This window comes from Pan paniscus, chromosome 14 (genome assembly GCF_029289425.2).
Source record: "Pan paniscus chromosome 14, NHGRI_mPanPan1-v2.0_pri, whole genome shotgun sequence".
In the NCBI taxonomy this organism is placed as follows: domain Eukaryota; kingdom Metazoa; phylum Chordata; class Mammalia; order Primates; family Hominidae; genus Pan; species Pan paniscus.
In genome coordinates this window covers 19,047,175-19,067,625 of record NC_073263.2, presented here as the reverse complement: position 1 = coordinate 19,067,625, position 20,451 = coordinate 19,047,175, and the positions used below count along the sequence as shown (strand labels likewise).

Genomic DNA, 20,451 nt, shown 5'->3' with positions numbered 1-20,451 from the left:
AAACAAAAAACAAATGAAAACACACACACACATAAACAACAGTATTGCAACTAGAAAAGATTATTAATAATTATTTATGCATGTAGTGATTGGGCTGTGAGAGCAAAAGTACTTGATAAATACAGGAAGTCATGATAAGTGAAAAGGAACTTTTGTTATTGTTATCTAGGTTTGTAGTTCTCAATTCCATGTGTTCATTCATAGATATTGCATGACACTGAATCAGACAAAGTATTAATTAATGTATATGACGGTCCACCTGTGTATGATGATGTGAAAGTGCAGTTTTTCTCTTTGGTGAGTAATCACAAAATAGCCTCTGCCATTGTTCTTGTCTGGTCTAATGATTTTATTTAAGATTTGCTTTACTGCAATTCCCAACAAGGGAGGGGGAGGGGGAGGAAAACAATAAATCAGATCTATAACAAATTTTTTTAAAAGAGCATATGTAATTTAAATAATTTGTGTTCATTTGTTTTTTTCTAAATTGTAAATTTTCTAAATTTTTCTAAATTTACATGTATTCTCAAATATAAAAAATACAAAATAAACACAAAAAAAGTAAAAGCCAAGATGCTAAAAAAAAAAAAACCCAAAGGTACGTTTTACTGCATAGCAATGATTACATTTTGTTTTGCATCTTTTTAAAAAAATTAAGAAGTTGAGACAGGGTCTCACTCTGTCACCCAGGCTGGAGTGCAGTGGCGTGATCATAGCTAACTGTAGCTTCAACCTCCTGGGCTCAAGCAATCCTCCCACCTCAGCCTCCTGAGTAGCTGGGAGCACTGACTGGAAAGAGAGTTAGGTCTGGGTGACTCAGTTGGGTGAAACAGAGAAGGCAGCACAATACAACACATGAAATAACCAAAGCAGTTTTTTATTAATTCCAGAGAGAAGAGGGCAGCACACAGGGCCAACTGGAAGGGGGAGCCATCCAGGAGACCTGTGCTCGACTGATGGGTGGGAGCAATAGTGAGAGAGAGGGAGGGACCTGAGAGTGGAAGGCTTTATTGGGATGTAAGGTGCTACCTGAGCAGATTTCCTGAGGGGAAGTCTAATTTGGTTTAACGCAAGCAGCCATGAGTCTCTGCTGTGACTGAGAGGTGGTCACTGATATATCCACATGGTCCCTGCGGAGTATGGGGGTCTGTGGGATAAGTCAAGTAGGTTATATCTAGCTGTCCCATAATGAAGGGGTCACCAGGAGAAGATTGTATAAGGCAGATATCGGGATCAGTCACATGGAGAAACTGGGAGGAGGTGAACTGGAAACTGCTGAGGGTGACTGAACCCCACTTCTGATATCAGAAAATACAATTTATAATTAAAAGGGATGCTGAGGCAACAAAAAAATTATAAGAACTCACTACAATGTAGTTGGGTATATATAGGCATAGGTCCTTAGTAGCGTCTGTTTGGCACTATCTAAACCAGATTCAAATAGCAGCATTTAAATTAAAGACCTATCATGGGAAAAACACTATTCCTTGAAAATTTTGATACAAACAGCAAGAGAATGCAATAGCATTTTCTTAAAGCCTCCTCCTTTGTGTCTTGAGTGTATTGTTATAGATTGCAGAGTGCTACCTATTTAATGGTTATAATTGTTTGATAAATATATAAAGGAATAAAGAAAGGAACTTTAATTTCTTTGGAATGATTAGTTCTTGGTGTCAGTTTTACTTTGAAATTTTTTTTCTTTTTAGAATCTTCCTAAATACTATGACAATTGTCCATTTTTCTTCTGGTTCAACACGTCTTTTATTCAAAATAACAGGTATGAATATAATAGAAACCCATAGAAACAGCCTAATCTTCAATGTCTATAAATAAGGTGTAATGGCAAGTCTTTTGCTGGTTATCATAAACTTAATTTATAGAAAGCAAAAAATCCCTGAGCCACCATTTTTCCTTGCCTTACTCCTCTTACTTTGGTTATTTTAAAAATACATTTGTTCTTGAGACCCACTGTTGCAGTATCCTCAGGGTCCATGCCATAGGACTGTGTTATGAGTTCAAAAGTATTATCATCAGATCTTAAGTTTGGTAGTAAATTCCTCCCAGAGAAGTTCAATATGAGTCTGCTCAGCACCTTCAATATGTCAGGTCCCTGTCAGTAGGTGCTGATTTACCAATGACGAACCACCATCAACTTTTGTGCTAAAGTAAGGCAGGACCTAGGGAGGCTTCAGCTAGCTGAAAAGCTGACGGACACACTTATATCTGGGAGAAGTTACAACACACAGTATTAATAAGGAATACAGCTAAGAAATATCATTAAGTAATGGTCTATTTAAATAGCCATTCAAATGTGGCTTTCTAATGACTGAATTGGGAAAACTTTCTGAAAAATTACTAATTGGGTTTGGAGATCATTGTTCCAAAAAAACCTGCCATATTTGGAACCACATTTCTCAGTCTAGAAGTTCTCCACTATAAGTAGCATTTGTTTTGTGATGGTGAAAAATTGAGATTTTTTTTTGTATCAACCATACTCTTCAATACAAAAGGACAAAATATTTTTTAAATGATTTAGGTCAGAGTTGAAGAAGTGGCTATGATTATATGTGGCATGAATTGATAGTTATTGTTACATCCAGTCCTAATCTTTTCTTCAAACGTGAACTGGATCGAATAACTACTTAAGTCCAGCAAGGCATCAGGAAATTAAACCTCTGGTCTACACACTTGCAATGCAAAACATTTAATGGATTTTGATAGAGTCAACTTTGGATTTGATGGAAATTTTTTACAAGTTTTTTTTTTAGATGCATACAAACAATAAGCTTTTTCTTCTAACATGAGCAAAGTCCCTCAAAAAGTGAGACCTGGGTGGAGCTTCATTTGATGCTGCTCCTCAAAAGTGGTTCTTGCTAAAGGATACCGTTTTTTTCCTTTAAAACACTGCGTTCATTTTGGAGAAGTGATAAGCTAGATCACTTTTATTCTTACTTTCATATAAATTTCTAAAGATTTCTGTAACATTTAAATTTACATACTACTTGGTAAAGCTGTTTTTGTTAGTTATAAGATTGTTGTTTAGCCAAAAATGCTAACTTCTATCATTTAGAATACCAGGCATAAATGGGTTAACCAATTTATGCCTAGTGTTCCATTATTGGAACGCTAAGCATATGGGAGTTATAGCCTACTGCTCAAGGTCATTTCCAAGGTCTGATTGTAAAAATTCAAAAAATTGCAACTTCACACATAAATTAAAAGAGATATAGTATTTTATTACTGGGTTTTCATTCATGTCTATCCTGACTGATTTCTGTCACAGAGAGAAATTTAGATATTTTATTAAACTTGGATGTCATTAATTCCATATAAAGCAATGCTAAGAGAGTCAGCATGTGTTACTGATGTGTTGCTGAAGATTAAAGTATTTTTAAGTCTCACTAAAAAGGTGGAAGAAGCCAACTGAAATGCAAAAAAGGGTCTGGGGTTCTATTCATGGTGAGGTTTTTTTTTGTTTCTTCCAGCTCTAACGTGGGTACCCAACTGCGTGGCTTTTTGGTGAGCCCCAATATAAAATGTAATTTTTTTTTTCTATTCTTAGGCTTTGTCTACCAAGAAATGAATTGGATAATCCACATAAACAAAAAGCATGGAAAATTTATCCACCAGAATTTGCTGTGGAGATACTTTTTGGCGAGAAATGACTTCCAATGATGTTGTAGCTGGATCCGACTAAGTATAGCTCCCCCTTCCCCTTCTGGGAAAGAATTATGTTCTTTCCAACCCCTGCCACATGTTCATGTGTCCTAAGTCTTCCTTGATGATGCATCTATATTTATATATGTTGATATATGTTCTTCATAAATCTATTAAATATATATAGATAAAATGTCAGTGTTTTTCTTCTTTTTTGAAGGCACATACTTCACACTTTCCATCTTGTATTTACATAAATTTGGAACACAGTATGCAGGAACATCAGGCATCATTTTGAAGAACTTTGAAATAGAACTTTCATAGCAAAAACTTGAGATATTTAAAAATTGTGATTCCCCAACACCCACTTACTTACATATTTTTGGTCAAGTATTTATTCCCTGCTTTGGTTCACATTTGTAATTTCAGATTTATTAGAAAGCTAATTTATATATTTTTCTTCCCCTTCATTTACAAACTGTCTGTTAACAGATTGGCAACCAAGACTAAGTTTTAAATCCAGAAGAGAGAAATGTTTCACATAAGCAGTTCCCCAACTCCCAACACACACTCTCTTTCATTCCGAGCATTAAATAGGTAGCTTACTTGACAAGCTTCCTTTAATTACACACAGACATGGGGGTTGGAGTAAGAAGATGGTGGTAAATATGAAGATAAGTAATCTTTGGTAACTTCTGCTTTTGTATAAAATTATAAGTGAAGTCAAATATTCTTAATCTAGGTGTATTATTTTGAAATTCACTACTCCTGCTCACAACCAACTTCACCTAAGCTTGGGGGGACTCTGAAGGGAGGTTATCTTTGCGTTATAAACACTGGTTAGCCTTATGTCTACAGGAAATCATTATTATTTCCTCTTTGGTGCTGGGTGCTACTTTTTTTTTTTAACAAATTTTTTATTTGTATTTTTTATTTTTTGAGACAGCATCTCACTCTGGTTGTCGAGACTGGAGTGCAGTGGTGTGATCTTGGTTCACTGCAGCCTCAACCTCCCAGGCTCAGGTGATTCTCCCACCTCAGCCTCCTGAGTAGCTGGGACTATAGGCGCATACCAGCACACCCGGCTAATTTTTTTGTATTTTCAGTAGAGACGAGGTTTTGCTGTTGTTGCCCAGGCTGAGCTCAAATTCCTGAACTCAAGCAATCTGCCTGCCTCAGCCTCCCAAAGTGCTGGTATTAAGGCATGAGCCACCATGCCCAATCCGTGGGTGTTACTTCATTCAAAATACCTTTATTGCCACTGTATCTTCAGGCCATGATTGTCCTTGAAAACCTTCTATCTTGGCTTTATTGAAATTATTCTTATTTGAATGATTTTCCTTTTATTGGCAAGGCCCTCAACAATCTAGACCAAGATGAAAGATAACAACTAATAAGAAAAGTGTCACTGCTAAAACACGATATACTCATTCCTGAAAAACCTGGCACTCTACAGAAAGGACTAAAAAAAGAAGCAGTTCATGAAAATACAGGGTTTGAGAGTCCAGGGCAAACCTGTCTGGCATAGCAACTTTCTAACCAACACACTAACCGCTGGGACCACTCACATCAGCAGCTCAATGTCGGGAGTTTGCCATAGAGTTTTTTAATTTTTGAGTGGAAATAGAAAAATACTTGCTATAATGGCTGTGGGTACCAGAGTGGCACAGATGAGAGTAGAGCCCTGAGCCATGGTGGGCACGGAAGGCAGCAACCTGTCAGGAGCCAAGAGCCCCACTAGGCTGGTGAGCCGCCTCACTGCAGGTGATTTTTTCTTCTCTAAATATTCCAAAAAGGTTCCAACTGCCCCTGCAGCAGCCCAACTAAGGCCTTTTTCCTTTACTCCCCCTGACCTGGCTCCCCCTTTGAGGAAAAGATCATAGAACGTGCTTTCAAATTCCTTTCATGTTAATATTACGCCCTGCCATTCATATGACAGAAACATGTGTAGGCACAACATATGTTACACTGTTTCCTTTAAAATTCACACAGCAATAATCTACAGAGGGCAGATTATGTCCTGGCTTTAGGTGAATAGGGAGGAAAATACTTAGCTGGCTCAGTGAAGATTAAGATCTGTCTTTTTCAGTACTAGAAATACAGGAAGGAAGGAAACCCCCTTTTTTATTTTAAGAATGTCCCTTTTTGAAATAAGGAGATTACCAGTAAGGTTTCTCTTCCCCAGACCTCCAAGACCCACCAAAATTTCTGGAAATTATGAGTTTTCACACTATTCTGCTTTTGCTTATTCAAAGAAAACTCATTTAAGGCCTCTTTGGGTATTGCTTTCTTAGAATGCAAAATGAATGATTCTTTGAAGAACTCAAGAAACTTAGATCAGAATGATACTCATGTCTTAAAATTTTAGCTTTAATTTTAAATATAGGGGGTATGTGTGCAAGTTTGTTACATCCGTATATTGCACCCCAGTAGAGAGCATAGTACCCAATAGGTAGTTTTTCAACCCGCAGCCCTCTCCCTCCATCCCCCTCTAGTAGTCCACAGTGTCTATTGTTCCCATCCTTATGTCCAAGGGTACCTGTTGTTTAGCTCTCATAAGTGAGAATATGTGGTATTTGGTTTTCTGTTCCTGCATTAATTTGCTTAGGATAATGGCCTCCAGCTCCATCTATGTTGCTGCAAAAGACATGATTTTGCTCATTTTTATGGCTGCGTAGAATTCCATCGTGTATATGTACCACATTTTCTTTATCCAATCCACCACTGATGGGCACCTAGGTTGATTCCGTATCTTTACTATTGTGAATAGCACAGCAATGAACATATCAGTGTGTGTGTCTTTTGGTAGAATGGTCTTTTTTCCATTGGGTATATATCCAATAATGGGATTACTGGGTCGAATGGTAGCTCGTTTTAAGCTCTTTGAGAAATCTCCAGACTGCTTTCCACAGTGGCTGAACTAATTTACACTCCCACCAACAATGTATAAACGTTCCCTTTTCTCTGCAGCCTTGCCAGCATCTGTTGTTTTTGACTTTTTATTAATCGCCATTCTGAGTAGTGTGAGAGGGTATCTCACTGTGGTTTTGATGTGCACTTCTCTGACAATCCGTGATGTGAAGCATTTTTTCAGATGCTCATTGGTCACTTGTATGTCTTCTTTTGAGAAGTATGTGTCATGTTCTTTCCACATTTTTAATGGGGTTATTTGGTTTCTGCGTGTGGATTTGTGTAAGTTCCTTATAGATTCTGGATATTAGACCTTTGTTGGATGCATAGTTTCCAAATATTTCCTCCTGTTCTGTGGGTTATCTGTTTGCTCTGTCGATCATTTCTCTTGCTGTGCCAAAGCGCTTTAGCTTTATTAGGTCCCACTTGTCAATCTTTGTTGTTATTGCAACTGCTTTTGGGGACTTAGTTAAAAATTCTTTCCCAAGGCCAATGTCAAGAAGGGTATTTCTGAGGTTTTCTTCTAGGATTTTTATCACTTGAGGTCTTACATTTAAATCTTTAATCTATCTCCAGTTAATTTTTGTATATGATGAAAGGTATGGGTCGAGTATCATTATTCTGCATATTGCTAGCCAGTTACCCCAACACCATTTATTGAATAGGGAGTCCTTTCCCCATTGCTTGTTTTCGTCAGCTTGCAATATCAGGTGGTTGTAAGTGTAAGGCTTTATTCTGGATTTTCTGTTCTGTTCCATTGGTCTATATGTCTGCTTTTGTACCAGTACCATGCTGTTTTGGATACTATAGCCTTATAGTTTGAAGCCTCTGGCTTTGCCCTTTTGCTTAGATTTGCTCAGGCTGTTGAGGCCATCTTTTGGTTTCATATGAATTTTAGAATACTTTTTTCTAATTCTGTGAAGAATGACATTGGTAGTTTGATAGAAATAGCACTGAATCTGTCAATTGCTTTGAGCAGTGTGGCCATTTGAATGATACTGATTCTTCCAATCCATGAGCATGGAATGTTTTTCCATTTAATTGTGTTATCTGATTTCCTTCTGCAGTGTTTTATAGTTCTTGTAGAGATCTTTCACATCCTTTGTTAGCTGTATTCCTAGTTATTTCATTTTCTTTGTCGCTACCATAAATGGGATTCTGTTCTTGATTTAACTCTCAGCCTGGACATTATTGGTGTATAGAAATGCTGTTGAATTTTATACATTGATTTTTTTATCCTGAAACTTTGCTAAAGTTGTTTATCAGTTCTAGTAGGCTTTTGGCAGAGGCTTTCGTTTTCTGGATATAGAATCATATCATCAGCAAAGAGAGATAATTTGACTTCTTTTCCTATTTGGATGCCTATTCTGTCTTTCTTCTGCCTGAGTTCTCTAGGTAGTACTTCCAGTGCTATGTTGAATAGGAGTGGTGAGAGTCGGCATCATTGTCTTGCTTCATTTCTCATGGGGATTGGTTCCAAGTTTTGCCCATTCAGTAGGTTGGTGGCTGTGAGTTTGTCATAGATGGCTCTTATTATTTTGAGGTATGTTCCCTTGATGTCTAGTCTGTTGAGGTTTTTAATGTGAAGGGATGTTTGACTTTATCAAAAGCTGTTTCTGCATCTATTGAGATGATGATATGGTTTTTGCTTTTAGTTCTGTTTATGTGGTGAATTGCATTTATTGATTTGCGTATGTTGAACCAGTCTTGCATCCCTGGACTGAAGCCTTCTTGATTGTGGTGTGTTAACTTATCGATGTGCTGCTGGATTCTGTTTCCTAGTATTTGGTTAATAATTTTTGTGTCTATGTTAATCAGAGTAATTAGCCTGAAGTTTTCTTTTTGTGTGTTTCTCTGCCAGATTTTGGTATTAGGCTGATGCTGGCTTCATAGACTGAGTTAGGGAGGAACCCCTCATCCTCAGTTCTTTGGAACAGTTTCAATAGAACTAGTACCAGTTCTTTGTACATCTAGTAGAATTCAGCTGTTGCTTCATCTGGTCCAGGGCTTTTCCTTGTTGGTAGATTTTATATTAATGATTTGATTTTGGAACTTGGCATTTGTCTATTTAAGGTTTCAATCTCTTTCTAATTCAATCTTGGGAGACTGTATGTTTCCAGGAATTTATCCGTTTCCTCTAGATTATCTAATTTGTGTGCATAGAGTTGTTTATAGTATTCTCTGAGGATCTTTTGTATTTCTGTGGGATTGTTTGTAATGTCATCTTTGTCATTTATGATTGTACTTATTTGGCTCTTCTCTTTTTTTCTTTGTTTAGCTATCAGGCTATCCATCTTGTTTATTTTTTGAAAAACTAATTATTGGTTTCACTGATCTTTTGTGTGGATTTTTGTATCTAGTCTAAAAAAAACAGCACTTCAAAAAGCACTTCATTCAGTGCTTCTCTAATTTTAGTTATTTCTCTTCTGCTAGCTTTGGAGTTAGTTTATTCTTTTTTTCTAGTTCCCTTAAGTGCAAAGTAGGAATGTTAATTTGAGATATTTCTAACTTCTTGATGAAGGCATTTAGTGCTATAAACTTTCCTCTTAACTCTGCTTTAGCTGCATCCCAGAGATTCTGGTATGTTGTGTCCCTATTTTCATTAATTGCAAAGAATTTTTTTATTTCTGCCTTAATTTAGATTTTCACCCAGGAGTTATTCAGGAGCAAATTATGTATTTACCATGTATTTATGTAGTTTTGAGAGATCTTCTTGATACTGATTTCTATTTTTGTCTCACTGTGGTCAGAGTGTGTGCTTGGTATGACTTCAAACTTTTTGAATTTATTGAGGCTTGCTTTGTGGCCAAGCATGTGGTTGATCTTAGAATGTGTTCTGTGTGCACATGAGAATGTATCTTCTGTGTTTGTTGGGCAAAGTGTTCTGTAGATGTCTATCAGGTCCAATTGGTCAACTGTCAAGTGCAAGTATGGAGTTTGTTAGTTTTCTGCCTCAATGATCTGTCTATTGCTGTCAGTGGGTTGTTGAAGTCTCCTGCTGTTATTGTGTGTCTAAATCTTTTTTGTAGGCCAAGAACAACTTGTTTCATGAATTTGGGTGCTCCAATGTTGAGTGTGTACATATTTAGGCTAAGTCTTCTGGTTGAATTGTGCCCTTTATCATTCTATAAGGAATGCTCTTCTTTGTCCTTAATTTTTATTGGTTAAAAATATGTTTTATTTGGCCAGGTGCAGTGGCTCATGCCTGTAATCCCAGCACTTTGGGAGGCCGAGGCGGGTGGATCATGAGGTCAGGAGTTCGAGGCCAGCCTGACCAACATGGTGAAACCCTGTCTGTACTAAAAATACAAAAATTAGCCAGGTGTGGTAGTGCACCCCTGTAATCCCACTTACTCGGGAGGCTGAGGCAGCAGAATTGCTTGAACCTGGGAAGCAGAGGCTGCAGTGAGCCGAGACTGCACCATTGCACTCCAGACTGGGCAAGAGAGTGAGACTCCATATTTAAAAAAAAAATCAACCACTTAGAATAGTACACACATTAAGCAGATCCTACATCTAGAATGGGTTAAGCAACCATTTGTAAGCATCTTCATGAGAAACGATCACCTCTGGGTTTTTCTGGTAATATTTGAAATAAACATGGAACCAAACTGTATTTCCCTCAGCACATAACTGTCCAAATTGCATGTGCAAGTAGAGGTTTATGTAAAAGCCCTGACAGAACTGTACTCAGTCTTTTGAATTAGGTGCATAAGGCTACTGACCACTCTCTATTTTACCAAGGGAAAGAGCAGTGACTTCTCTATTTCAGTACAATTATGGGCAGAAATGACATGATGCAAAATAGAAGTTCTTCCGTACAATTTAAGATGTAGGGTATAAGGGAAGACAAAAAAGCAAAATTCCTAAGAAATCAGGATAACTTCACACTGGTCTTGTACTACAAGAAACCCTGAGATGAACAGTAGTCCTCAAACACCTGTGCTTGACTCGGGCCCTCCAAGACACTTCAGTATGCTTCCAACTGGCTCATCATCAACTTCCTGCTATATTCGTAGGCCAAAAAGAGTGCTCCATTGTCAGGGAATGCTCAAATCATGTAGGTTTCAGTCCAGAATATAAGGCCATTATTCCTAGAAGACAAAAGGGCAAGCAAAGACTGCAACAATCCCTCCTTTGGGGACACCCATGCAGCTGCATAGCACAGGTATATTTACACATGCAAATCCAGGCAAGAGTGCTAAAAACCAACAAGTCATGGAAGGACACATTCCCAGCTTTCCCTAAATAGACCAACAGAAACAAGGACAAGTATCAGGTCTCCTGGCGAAACTGACTGATGCTCAGGTAACATACCCCAATTCCATGCTTGGTTAACTCTTAGTATATGGATGGGGCAGAGTTGAGGCCTGAGATGGCCAGACAGATGCAACCGTGGAGACAGAGGTGGCCACAGCTTTGCAGCTTCACCTGGGCAGTGGCAAGAGCACCAAACTTGAGGTTGGAGACTGGTTTATAATATTAGTACTGCCCAGGGTGGTTATGAAGATTGAATTAGATAAGGGAGGTATAAGTACTTTGTAAAACTTCACATGTTATACAAATTTAAGGGAGGATTACTATGAGTAATAGACAAGGTATCTGTGCTCTATTTGGAACACAAAGTTTCTGTGTTACTGTTCTCTTTCCTTTTACAATCAAAACAGAGAAGTTCATATCTCAGATTTTAAGATGTATACTAGATGCTGGAAAAACAGGTGTTTATTCACCTTCATTTTTCATAACATTTATAAAGGTTCTGATAAATCCTGCCTGTTTTCCAGACATGGAAAGAACTTGAATTCTGGATTTGATACAATCCACTGGATATACCGCAAGCCAGAGCAAATCCCGCTAACTCCCTCCACCACTTAACATCAAAGGGACAGGGCCTAGAGAAAAAAAAATAGCAAATGGTATTTTATCTCAAGAACAGCTGATGTGACATTTCCAGAGGTCAATGTAGTAATGGCTGCAGGCAGGTGAAAGTAGAAATGCTAATGCTGCGGAAGAGTTCTTTGTGGAAACTGTCAAAGCTCTTGTTCCCAGGCTCTAAGAACACAAGGTTTTGTTTGGTAGCCCAGGTCTACGTCTGGGTCTTGCCAAGTACAAGAAGCTCTAGTGAGGGTTGTATTTCTTTTGGTCACTGAGGTGTCGAGGGCTGGCCCACATGAACCAGCAGGCCTCCAGCTGAGTGGCAACCCCTTACAGTGGGGAGAAGACATGCCAAACACAATCTACGTCTTTTTTTCTTTTTTCAACTTTCTCATTCTTAAGCATTTTAATAGCCCCGATTCTTCCTTTACCATGTTTTTATTAAACATAGCAGGTAAGTCTGGGAGCTTGTCTAACCCCAGAATAGATTCAACATGCTGAGGGAGATGGTAAGAACAGGTAAATGCATTTGCATTCACAGCAGTGGGGTGTGACGGTGTTTGCTCCCTGCAGGTATGGTTTCTGTGGATTCTCTGCTCTTTGTGCTCTCCTCCCCACATTGGTGGCTCCATCTGGCACAGGGAAGCTTCTGGATGCCAGAAGGTAACATGTTGGCAGGCAATGGATAGCACCCCACCCTCCAGGCTTGATAATTTCCTTAGGACAGGGGCTGAAGCAGTACATCCCAAACTTTCTTACTGGAATAAAGTTTGTTAATTTTTCTAGATCTATTTTAGAAGAGAAGAAATTCAGAAATGACTTTCCCAGTTGGGGGATCACCTATAAATAATCTTGAAATAAGCTTAAAACTTGGTAATCTCAGTAGCGTTTTGAGAGCAGCGAAAACCATAGTTCTTTGTAGCTTATCATGTTTAGTTGGTTGGTACGACTGCATGCGATGTTTGCGTCACATAAGTGAATGAGTTTTTCTTCCCTGATTCCCTGTCTTCTCTCCCCATTTTGTCCTTTGCTAAGGAAACTGAACTGAACTGAAGTCCAGGTCTCCTGAAATAGAGTGTCTCTCCTTCAACAGGGAACAACACTACAGTCGCCCATGGTTTTGCTTCTGTTCAGTCTCCATCGTGGCATGCCACACTCTCCTGGTTTGGGCCCTGCTCGTTTCTTTACTGCCTTCCTGCCTGCCCTTTTTGTGCTGGTAGGTCGTCCCATTCATGCTCAGCCCTCCTCGCTGTCTGCACTGTCTTCTTGGGCAATCGTATCCAGTCCCAAGCCTTTTAAAAAAACAAGCTACACCCATCCTGGTAGAATTCCTGCCTATAAAAGGGCACACTTTCAGACCTCCAGGCATCTCCAGCGAACACTGCTATGCACAAGGAACCGAATTCAGTTGTGTGGGACCTGCAGCTGCAACTGGGTTTCAAACCCCTATTGCTGATGATCAAGTTAAAATATGAATGTGCTGGATTAAATGCTTTATTCAGCTTATCTGCATCTAGGTTATCTAAATTATGCGCCCACTTAAAACATTCTGTCACCTCTTCTCTTGGAATAATTAATTATTTTAATGTAATTCAGATCTCATTTTATCCTAGCCCAGCAGTACCTGGGAGAGAATGACTCAATCATAGTAAAATCATATTAAATTATATTCCACTGATTCAGAATTGGAGATAATCTGGCAATTAAAGTGAGAAGTGTGTCATTCCTCTCCTGGAAGAAATGAACAGTAATGATGGGATCACAGAGATCGTACATATAAGGGCCCAATACATGTTCAAAACATGCCCACCAGCAACTGTCTTACATACCTGGCTCCCAACCATACTGTTACAATTTCTATCTTTCAAACTAACTGTAAATTACAAATGTGGTACCCAAATATCTGTATGCGCATAAATAGGAAAAGGTAAACTCTTTTTTTTTTTTTTAGATGGATTCTTGCTCTGTCACCCAGGCTAGAGTGTAATGGCACAATCTTCACTCACTTCAACCTCTGCCTTCTGGGTTCGAGAAATTCTCCTGCCTCAGCCTCCCGAGTAACTGGGATTACAGGCGTGTACCACCACATCTGGCTAATTTTTGTATTTTTAGTAGAGACGGGGTTTCACCATATTGGCCAGGCTGGTCTTGAACTCCTGACCTCAAGTGATCCACCTGCCTCAGCCTCCCAAAGTGCTGAGATTACAGGCTTGAGCAACCTTGCCCAGCCAAAAGTAAACTATTTAATTCCATCACAATATGTTCTAGATCTTTGACAGACTGAAAGACATAAAATGTCAAAAGGTGAGACTCTCTCATGTGGCTAAACACCCTCCTACTGCAGAGACAGAACTGAGCCCAAGAGCATTCACGTGCTGGTGAGAGGTGGCCAGGGGCAGGCAGATGGTTGCACCATTCTCAGGGTCAGCATCTTTCCCAGTGTGGCACGGGGGAGGGGAGGGGGCACGGGGCCTGGGAGGCTGTAGCCTAAAGGCATGCAGTGGGCAAGAGACTACTGGGCAGGCCCCTGCCAGCCTTCAGTTCCCTGAGCATCTGGTGCCAGGACGCTCCTTGTGGGCTCTGCCCTGGGAGAAGTGCCCTTGCCCAGTGCTCCTTATCAGTGTCTGTGATGCGCTGTCTCCAGTCCTCCTCATTAGCATACCTTGGCCGACCTTTGGCTCATGGAAAAACACTTTGCTCTTCTCTGAACAATTTCTTTTTCACAACTGAGCAAATGACTGATGAGGTGACCATACTCATCTGTGTGTGGTGGGTGGGGGGGTGGACTGGATGAGGACAGCATTGGGCAACACTCCTTCTGGCCTCTCCACTGCAGGGAGCCGCAATTACTATGAGAGTCCTGTGGGAGGCCAGGGTAGTCCAGGGTTTCCCTTTGGGCAATCAGCATTCCAACCGCTCCTCCTACTTCTGGCCTCAGGAGAACTAAATTACCACCATGCACTTCCCATTCCGCCTGTGCCTCAGCCCGAAGGTTCTGCTCTTCCTGCATGTTCAAGCTGATCTTTCTAGGGAGTAGCCTGCACTGTGCCAGCACTACCCCCTTGTCACAGGCAGCACCTCCCTGTGCTGGGGGAGCCTCAGTCTGCCCTTGGGCTCAGGCCCCTAGGCTCAGGTTAGCTGACATTCCCAGGAAATCCTACAACTTCTCCTTTCCTTTCATGGCTCTAAGATACAGTCCATTATCAGTCCCATTGTAAAAGACATTTCTAAAGAGTGTCCTCCTTTCTTTCCCAACACTAGCAGGGACAGTAAGTGGTGTTTCCTGGGAGATGCTACGGTGTTATTTTTGCACTACAAGGGCTCTGAAGACTGCCAGGCTTGAAGTGAAGAACCATGTCACCTGCCTATTCCAGCCAGGTGACAATGGACAAGGGGCTTCACCTCTGAGCTGTTTTCCAGCTGTACTGGGCACATTCCTCCCCTCACCCTGACTCACAAGGTGTTAGCAATAATGGACACTCCTCTATCTTCTGCCACACTCTGAACAACACTTCACTTCCATCAAATGGATTCATCCCAAAGGTAAAGCCCATCGCTTCTGGAGGGAGAAAGGTAATGTTTTCATACTACTTTCATTTGATCTCATTTAGAAGGTACTTGAGGAATAGAGAAGACTGGGTTTTCTCTGGGATTATACGTAGGCCTTTCTTAATGACTGGGACATGTTCTGAAAAATGTGTCATTACACAATTTCATCATTGTGCTATCATAGAACACACACACACGACCCTAGATGGCATAGCCTACTCCACACCTAGGCTGTACGGTATGGCCTGTTGCTGAAGTCTACACACCTGTACAGCATGTTACTGTACTGGATACTGTAGGCAACTGTAACACAGTGGTATTTGTGTATCTAAACATATATAAACACAGAAAAGGTATAGTAAAAGATGGTATAATCTCATGGGACCACCATCAGATATGCCATCCATCACCAACAGAAACATGGTTATGAGGCACAGGACTGTACCTGCAGCCCCTGCCATGAGGTCAATGGCAGCCTGGATAGGGGGATTGGACTTCATGTTTGCCCACTTTTCTGCTGGTCTCATGGAAGGCAGCTCTCTGGAGCTTATGACAGGCACCACATATCCCTGGGGGGAGGCAAGAGTTCACCATCAGTCCAAGTCGGCAGCCTCCCGTTCTCTAGGCCTGCAGCCAAATTACTGGACGTAAACTTCTGGGAGCCATGAACTGGGCTCTACATTGTTCCAAAGGAAAGGGGCTCAAGGTATAAGTGTGGCTTAGCAATTGTCCCTTAGAAAGCTCACAGATCAAAAACCTCCCCTACGTATCAATTCTACAGCCACCAGCAGCACTTCAACTGACCTTTCTGAAAACTGAAAAAATGAACACCAAATAAGTAAGCCAATCACAGATGTACTAACCCACATCAGGCTTGCTTTTTTAGAGGCCTGCACTGAGCCATCAACTAAACAGGCTCAGTTCTAAATCAGACAGCAGCCTGTGCTTGGTGCCTAAGGGGATGTCACAAGACAGTAGGTCTGGAAAGAAGCACCCAGGCAGCCAAGGGTGGGAGCTGCACCCCAGGATCACAAACGCCTTGGTGAATGCCTGCTCTACCTGCAGTGTGGCCCCTTTGGCCTCTACAGCTGGAAGTCTTCATCTGTACAAGGTGAATAATAAAAATATTATAAAACAAATGCAGTCACAAATATCCACATTGGTGTTGAGGTGATCAAACCCAACACCAGGCCGTGGGGGCTACAAAGTCCGGCAGAGTCAAAGGAATGAGACAAGACAAGCTAATAGTACATAAAGTGGGTCCAGGGGGCCAATGCTAGTATAGAGGCTGTGAAGGCCCTGAACTCTGGGAGCCCACACCATTTATTGGTGATTAAACAAAGAAGCAGGTGGTGAGGATGTGCTGGTTGAAAGGAAGCAGTCACATCAAGTGTTTAGTTTATAGCTGTGTTGGTCTAGCATTTTCTTTGAAGCATATGGAACATGTTCTGCTACTCGAGATAATGTTGAACATTTCCTTCTACCTCAAGATACAATCAATTTATGATCCTGGGAGAGCAAGAAGCAAGGAGCCGGCAAGTCTGGACACATTCCAGAGGCCACAAGGGGTTTTATGTACTGAGTCCTGGATTCCATCCAAGCCACAAGGGGTTTTATGCCCTGGGCTTAGGTTGTAGTGCAGCAGGGCAGCCTTCCACCCTTAAGCATGGAACCTGGTGTTCCATAGGACACAAGAAGTTTTAAACTCTGGACCCAGGACATGTTCCAAGGCTGTTTTCATATTATGTCAGACTAGCAAGTCTTGCCTCAGGTTTTCTCCCAACAACAATTGGATTGATGGGTTGCTCCACTGGGCACAAGCATCATGGGTTCTTAAAACAAGGCCCTGAACAAGCACCAAATATGTTCCTGTCACCACATTCCACTAGCCCTTCAACTATAAACATGCACAGGAGTCACTTGGGGGCCTTGCTAAATAAAATGCAGCTTCTGATTCAATAGTCTCAAACAGGACCAGAGATTCTGCCTCTCTTGATGAGTTCCCGAGTGAGGCAGACAATGCCAGTCCACAGACTCACACTTTGAGATACAGCACCTGGGCCATTGTGTTCTAATGTGCTTGATAACCTGGAGCACCTATTAAATATCCAAGTTGCCAGGACTTTCTTCTGGAAATCTTGATACAGTATGTTTTGTTTGGAGCCTTGGACGTTTGGGAAAACTAGAATTTCTTTCTCTCCCTTTAGACAAAAGTCAACTACTGCTGAGGCATGGGCTTAATAAATGTTGACTAAAATATCCAACTCAACAACCAATCCTGTATAATTTTCAAACTCTGTCAATAACTTGCTGGGTCCAACCTGCAGACCCTGGCTGCATGATGGATGAAGAAATGTACTCAGACACAGGTATCCCATGAAAGAGTGGGGTAGGGGACCGGGCAGCTCCCAGACACTGAGGAGGGTGCTGTAAAGAGTCAGCAGGCACAGCCCTGTCAGTCTGGGGCTCCAGGCATTTATTCAGTACAGATTTAATGACAAAGGTCTCAAGTAAACACCACACCACTAGAGGGTAATTAACATTGCTGATCTCCTGAGTAGAGAGCAGTCATGTGCCCGCAAATGATCAAAAGTCTGTTTTAGGACCACATGAGTAAACAAGCTATTTAGATAAACTCCTCTACATTCCTATGTATCTACGCCCTAAGCTTTTAAGAGAATTCAGCTGCCTTCAGCCAAATCTTTTACTGAAGCTATGCAAACCTCCCAGCCTTCCAAGAAGTTTTGTGTCTATTTCCTACAACTTAATTTTTATAATTTCTCCCACCACCCTGACAGATCCCCTACAAAAGACCATGTTTCTTCTCAGCTTGCTCTGTCCAACTGAGCCAGCTTTCCACTGGACTCCTGAATGTGAGAAGAACACAGGCTCCCAGAACCATCCAGAAGCATCTCTCATCACCGTAAAGCTCTGAAACACTGGCTGGGTGCAGAGGCTCATGCAAGTAATCCCAACACATTCAGCAGCTGAGGTGGGAGGATTGCTTGAGGCCAGGAATTCAAGACCAGCCTAGGCAGCATAGCAAGACCCCATCTCTACAAAAAGTACACCCCAAAATTACCTGGGTGTGGTGGCACATGCCTATAGTCTCAATTAATTGGGATGCTGAGGCAGGACTATTCTTTGAGCCCAGGAGTTTGAGGCTGCAATGTGGTATGATCGCACCACTGCACTCCAGCCTGGGAGACAGATTGAGACCATCTCTAAAACAACAACAACAGGCCAGGTGCAGTGGCTTATGCCTGTAATCCCAGCAATTTGGGAGGCAGAGGCGGGTGGATCATCTGAGATCAGGAAGTCGAGACCTGCCTGGGCAACCTGGTGAAATCCTGTCTCTACTAAAAATACAAAAAATTAGCAGGGCATGGTGGCATGCACCTGTAATCCCGGCTACTCGGGAGGCCGAGGCAGGAGCATTGCTTGTACCCAGGAGGCAGAGATTGCAGTGAACTGAGATCACGCCATTGCACTCCAGTCTGAGCAACAAGAGCAAAACTTCATCTCAAAAAAATAAAAAATATAAAAAATAAAACAACAACAACAAAAAATGAGACAGAAAACTGAAATATTTTAAGTTTCATTATTGCTTGTTAGTTGATTAAAGTAATTCTGCTTCCACTTTATTTTTAAAGACACTAATTGCTACACTGAATAAAACCTTAATGGAGTTTCATTATAAGTATCTATTATCATTTGATTATTTTCTACATAGAAGCATGCAGAAAGTTTAAAATTCAGTTTCATTTGATTTAGCCTTGACTGTAATGAAGGACTCTATGAAGAGGGGACACACTGTTTATGGGCTGGAGTCCCAGCAACTGCTTGGTGGCAGAGTCCCAGTCTTTCCCCAGTTCAAGCCGTGGGCAGATAGATGGGTACTGTCCTTCAGTTCTTCTTACCCATTCACTTGCTTTCTTTATTGCCTCAAAAGCCCAGGAAATATTCTTAGATTAAAAAAAATAAATGTTTCAGATTTCAGAATATAACATGTGAAATGTAATGTGGTACTAAACCCATCACATTATATCAGACAAAATGATTCTGCCAAAAATTAAGATATCTAATAAAAGCAGTTTTCCTTGACATCTTACGGAAGTTCTTCTACCCTTCTGACCTTGAGCTTACGCACTGCATTGTGAAGTGTCCTGTGCCCACCACTTCCTGGCTTCCACGTGCCTCCAGGCATCCCTGCTGCCTACAGCACAGCTCAGGTTCCAGCCTCTCTACAGTTATTTATGGTTGTCCCCTTTCCACGCTTCTCAGTCTAAATCCTATCCATTCTTCACGCACAAACTCAAGTACTATTTCACAAACGAGGCTTCTGTTTCTCTCTCCTTCCCACTGTACTGACTTGGTTAGGTACCTTCAGAATATCTGAGAGTCCCCCATGAAACTGGCATATGTTCAGCTGTGTCACATAAACCAGGAACACCTTGGTAAAATAAGCATATCGAGTCAAGTCTGTGTCCAGTAAATGGTGTCAAATATTTGAGACTGTTGAATATTCAAGTCTATTCAACACTCAGAAAAATTCTGAGATTGTTCATTAATATTAATTAGCTACTTCCTCATTTGTTCTGTCATCTGCTAGAACTTGTTAGTGAACAAGTGGCAACATACACCAAAGTTCTTCAGAAAATTCTATGGGGAAACTTAATATTTTGAAAATTCTCTCCCTGTTCCTGTTTTTTCCCTGTGAACTGGGAAAGGGCTGTCAGTATAGCGTGATGGTGAAGAGCTGGGTTTGAATCCTGACTCTGCAATCACATGATATTGGCCATGTGATACTGTGTGGCTTTCATTCAACACTGGGAATCTCAGTTTCCTCAATTATGAGAATAACATGAGGTCCTATGGGTTTGTGGTGGAAATCCACAAAGCTTATAAATTTAACGTGCTTACTAATCCCTGGTACACAGTAGGCACTCAATAAATGTTCACTGAATGTCATGATAGAATGAACATACTAAATAAGAAGCATGCCCAAAGTGGTTAAAAGACCAACATTTCCTGGTAAATGTTTGTCTACTGATAGTTACTGACTGCTGAAAACGACAAAACTGGCTTTGAATATTTTCACTAATTCAGCCGGCCTCCTTTAGTCCAGTGGCCTCTACACTTTTTGGTTCACATTCCACTAGTAAGAAAATCTTGTGCCCACACCCCCATGTAATGCACTCCTGTATCAATGTTACGTACATCCTGAAATAGAAAATACAGAACAAAGTTTCAAACATGCAATAAACAGGAAATAAAAAATATTTAATTTTTTTTTTTTTTGAGACAGAGTCTCGCTTTGTTGCCAGGCTGGAGTGCAGTAGCACAATCTCAGCTCACTGCAACCTTGTGATCTGCCCGCCTCAGCCTCTCAAAGTGCTGGGATTATAGGCGTGAGCCACCGCGCCTGGCCTGAAATCATATTGTCTTATGTCCTCAAGT

At 40.9% G+C, this 20,451-nt stretch overlaps 2 protein-coding genes across 2 annotated transcripts in view; one reads left to right on the top strand and one right to left on the bottom strand.

Annotated features, from left to right (window-relative positions):
- The window catches only part of TPTE2 (transmembrane phosphoinositide 3-phosphatase and tensin homolog 2), an 89,253-nt gene extending 85,205 nt beyond the window's left edge, over positions 1-4,048 (top strand). Inside the window, exons 21-23 of the mRNA XM_055097122.2 lie at positions 205-297; positions 1,707-1,777; positions 3,563-4,048. Coding sequence (XP_054953097.2) covers positions 205-297; positions 1,707-1,777; positions 3,563-3,665 — 267 coding nt within the window. The 3' untranslated portion in view covers positions 3,666-4,048. The remainder of the gene's footprint in view (positions 1-204; positions 298-1,706; positions 1,778-3,562) is intronic.
- Positions 4,049-7,712: 3,664 nt separating this feature from the next.
- LOC117975669 (protein mono-ADP-ribosyltransferase PARP4-like) overlaps positions 7,713-20,451 on the bottom strand; it is a 71,696-nt gene continuing 58,957 nt past the window's right edge. The window contains exon 19 of the mRNA XM_063595896.1: positions 7,713-10,661. The gene's annotated coding sequence lies outside the window, so the exon portion shown is untranslated. The remainder of the gene's footprint in view (positions 10,662-20,451) is intronic.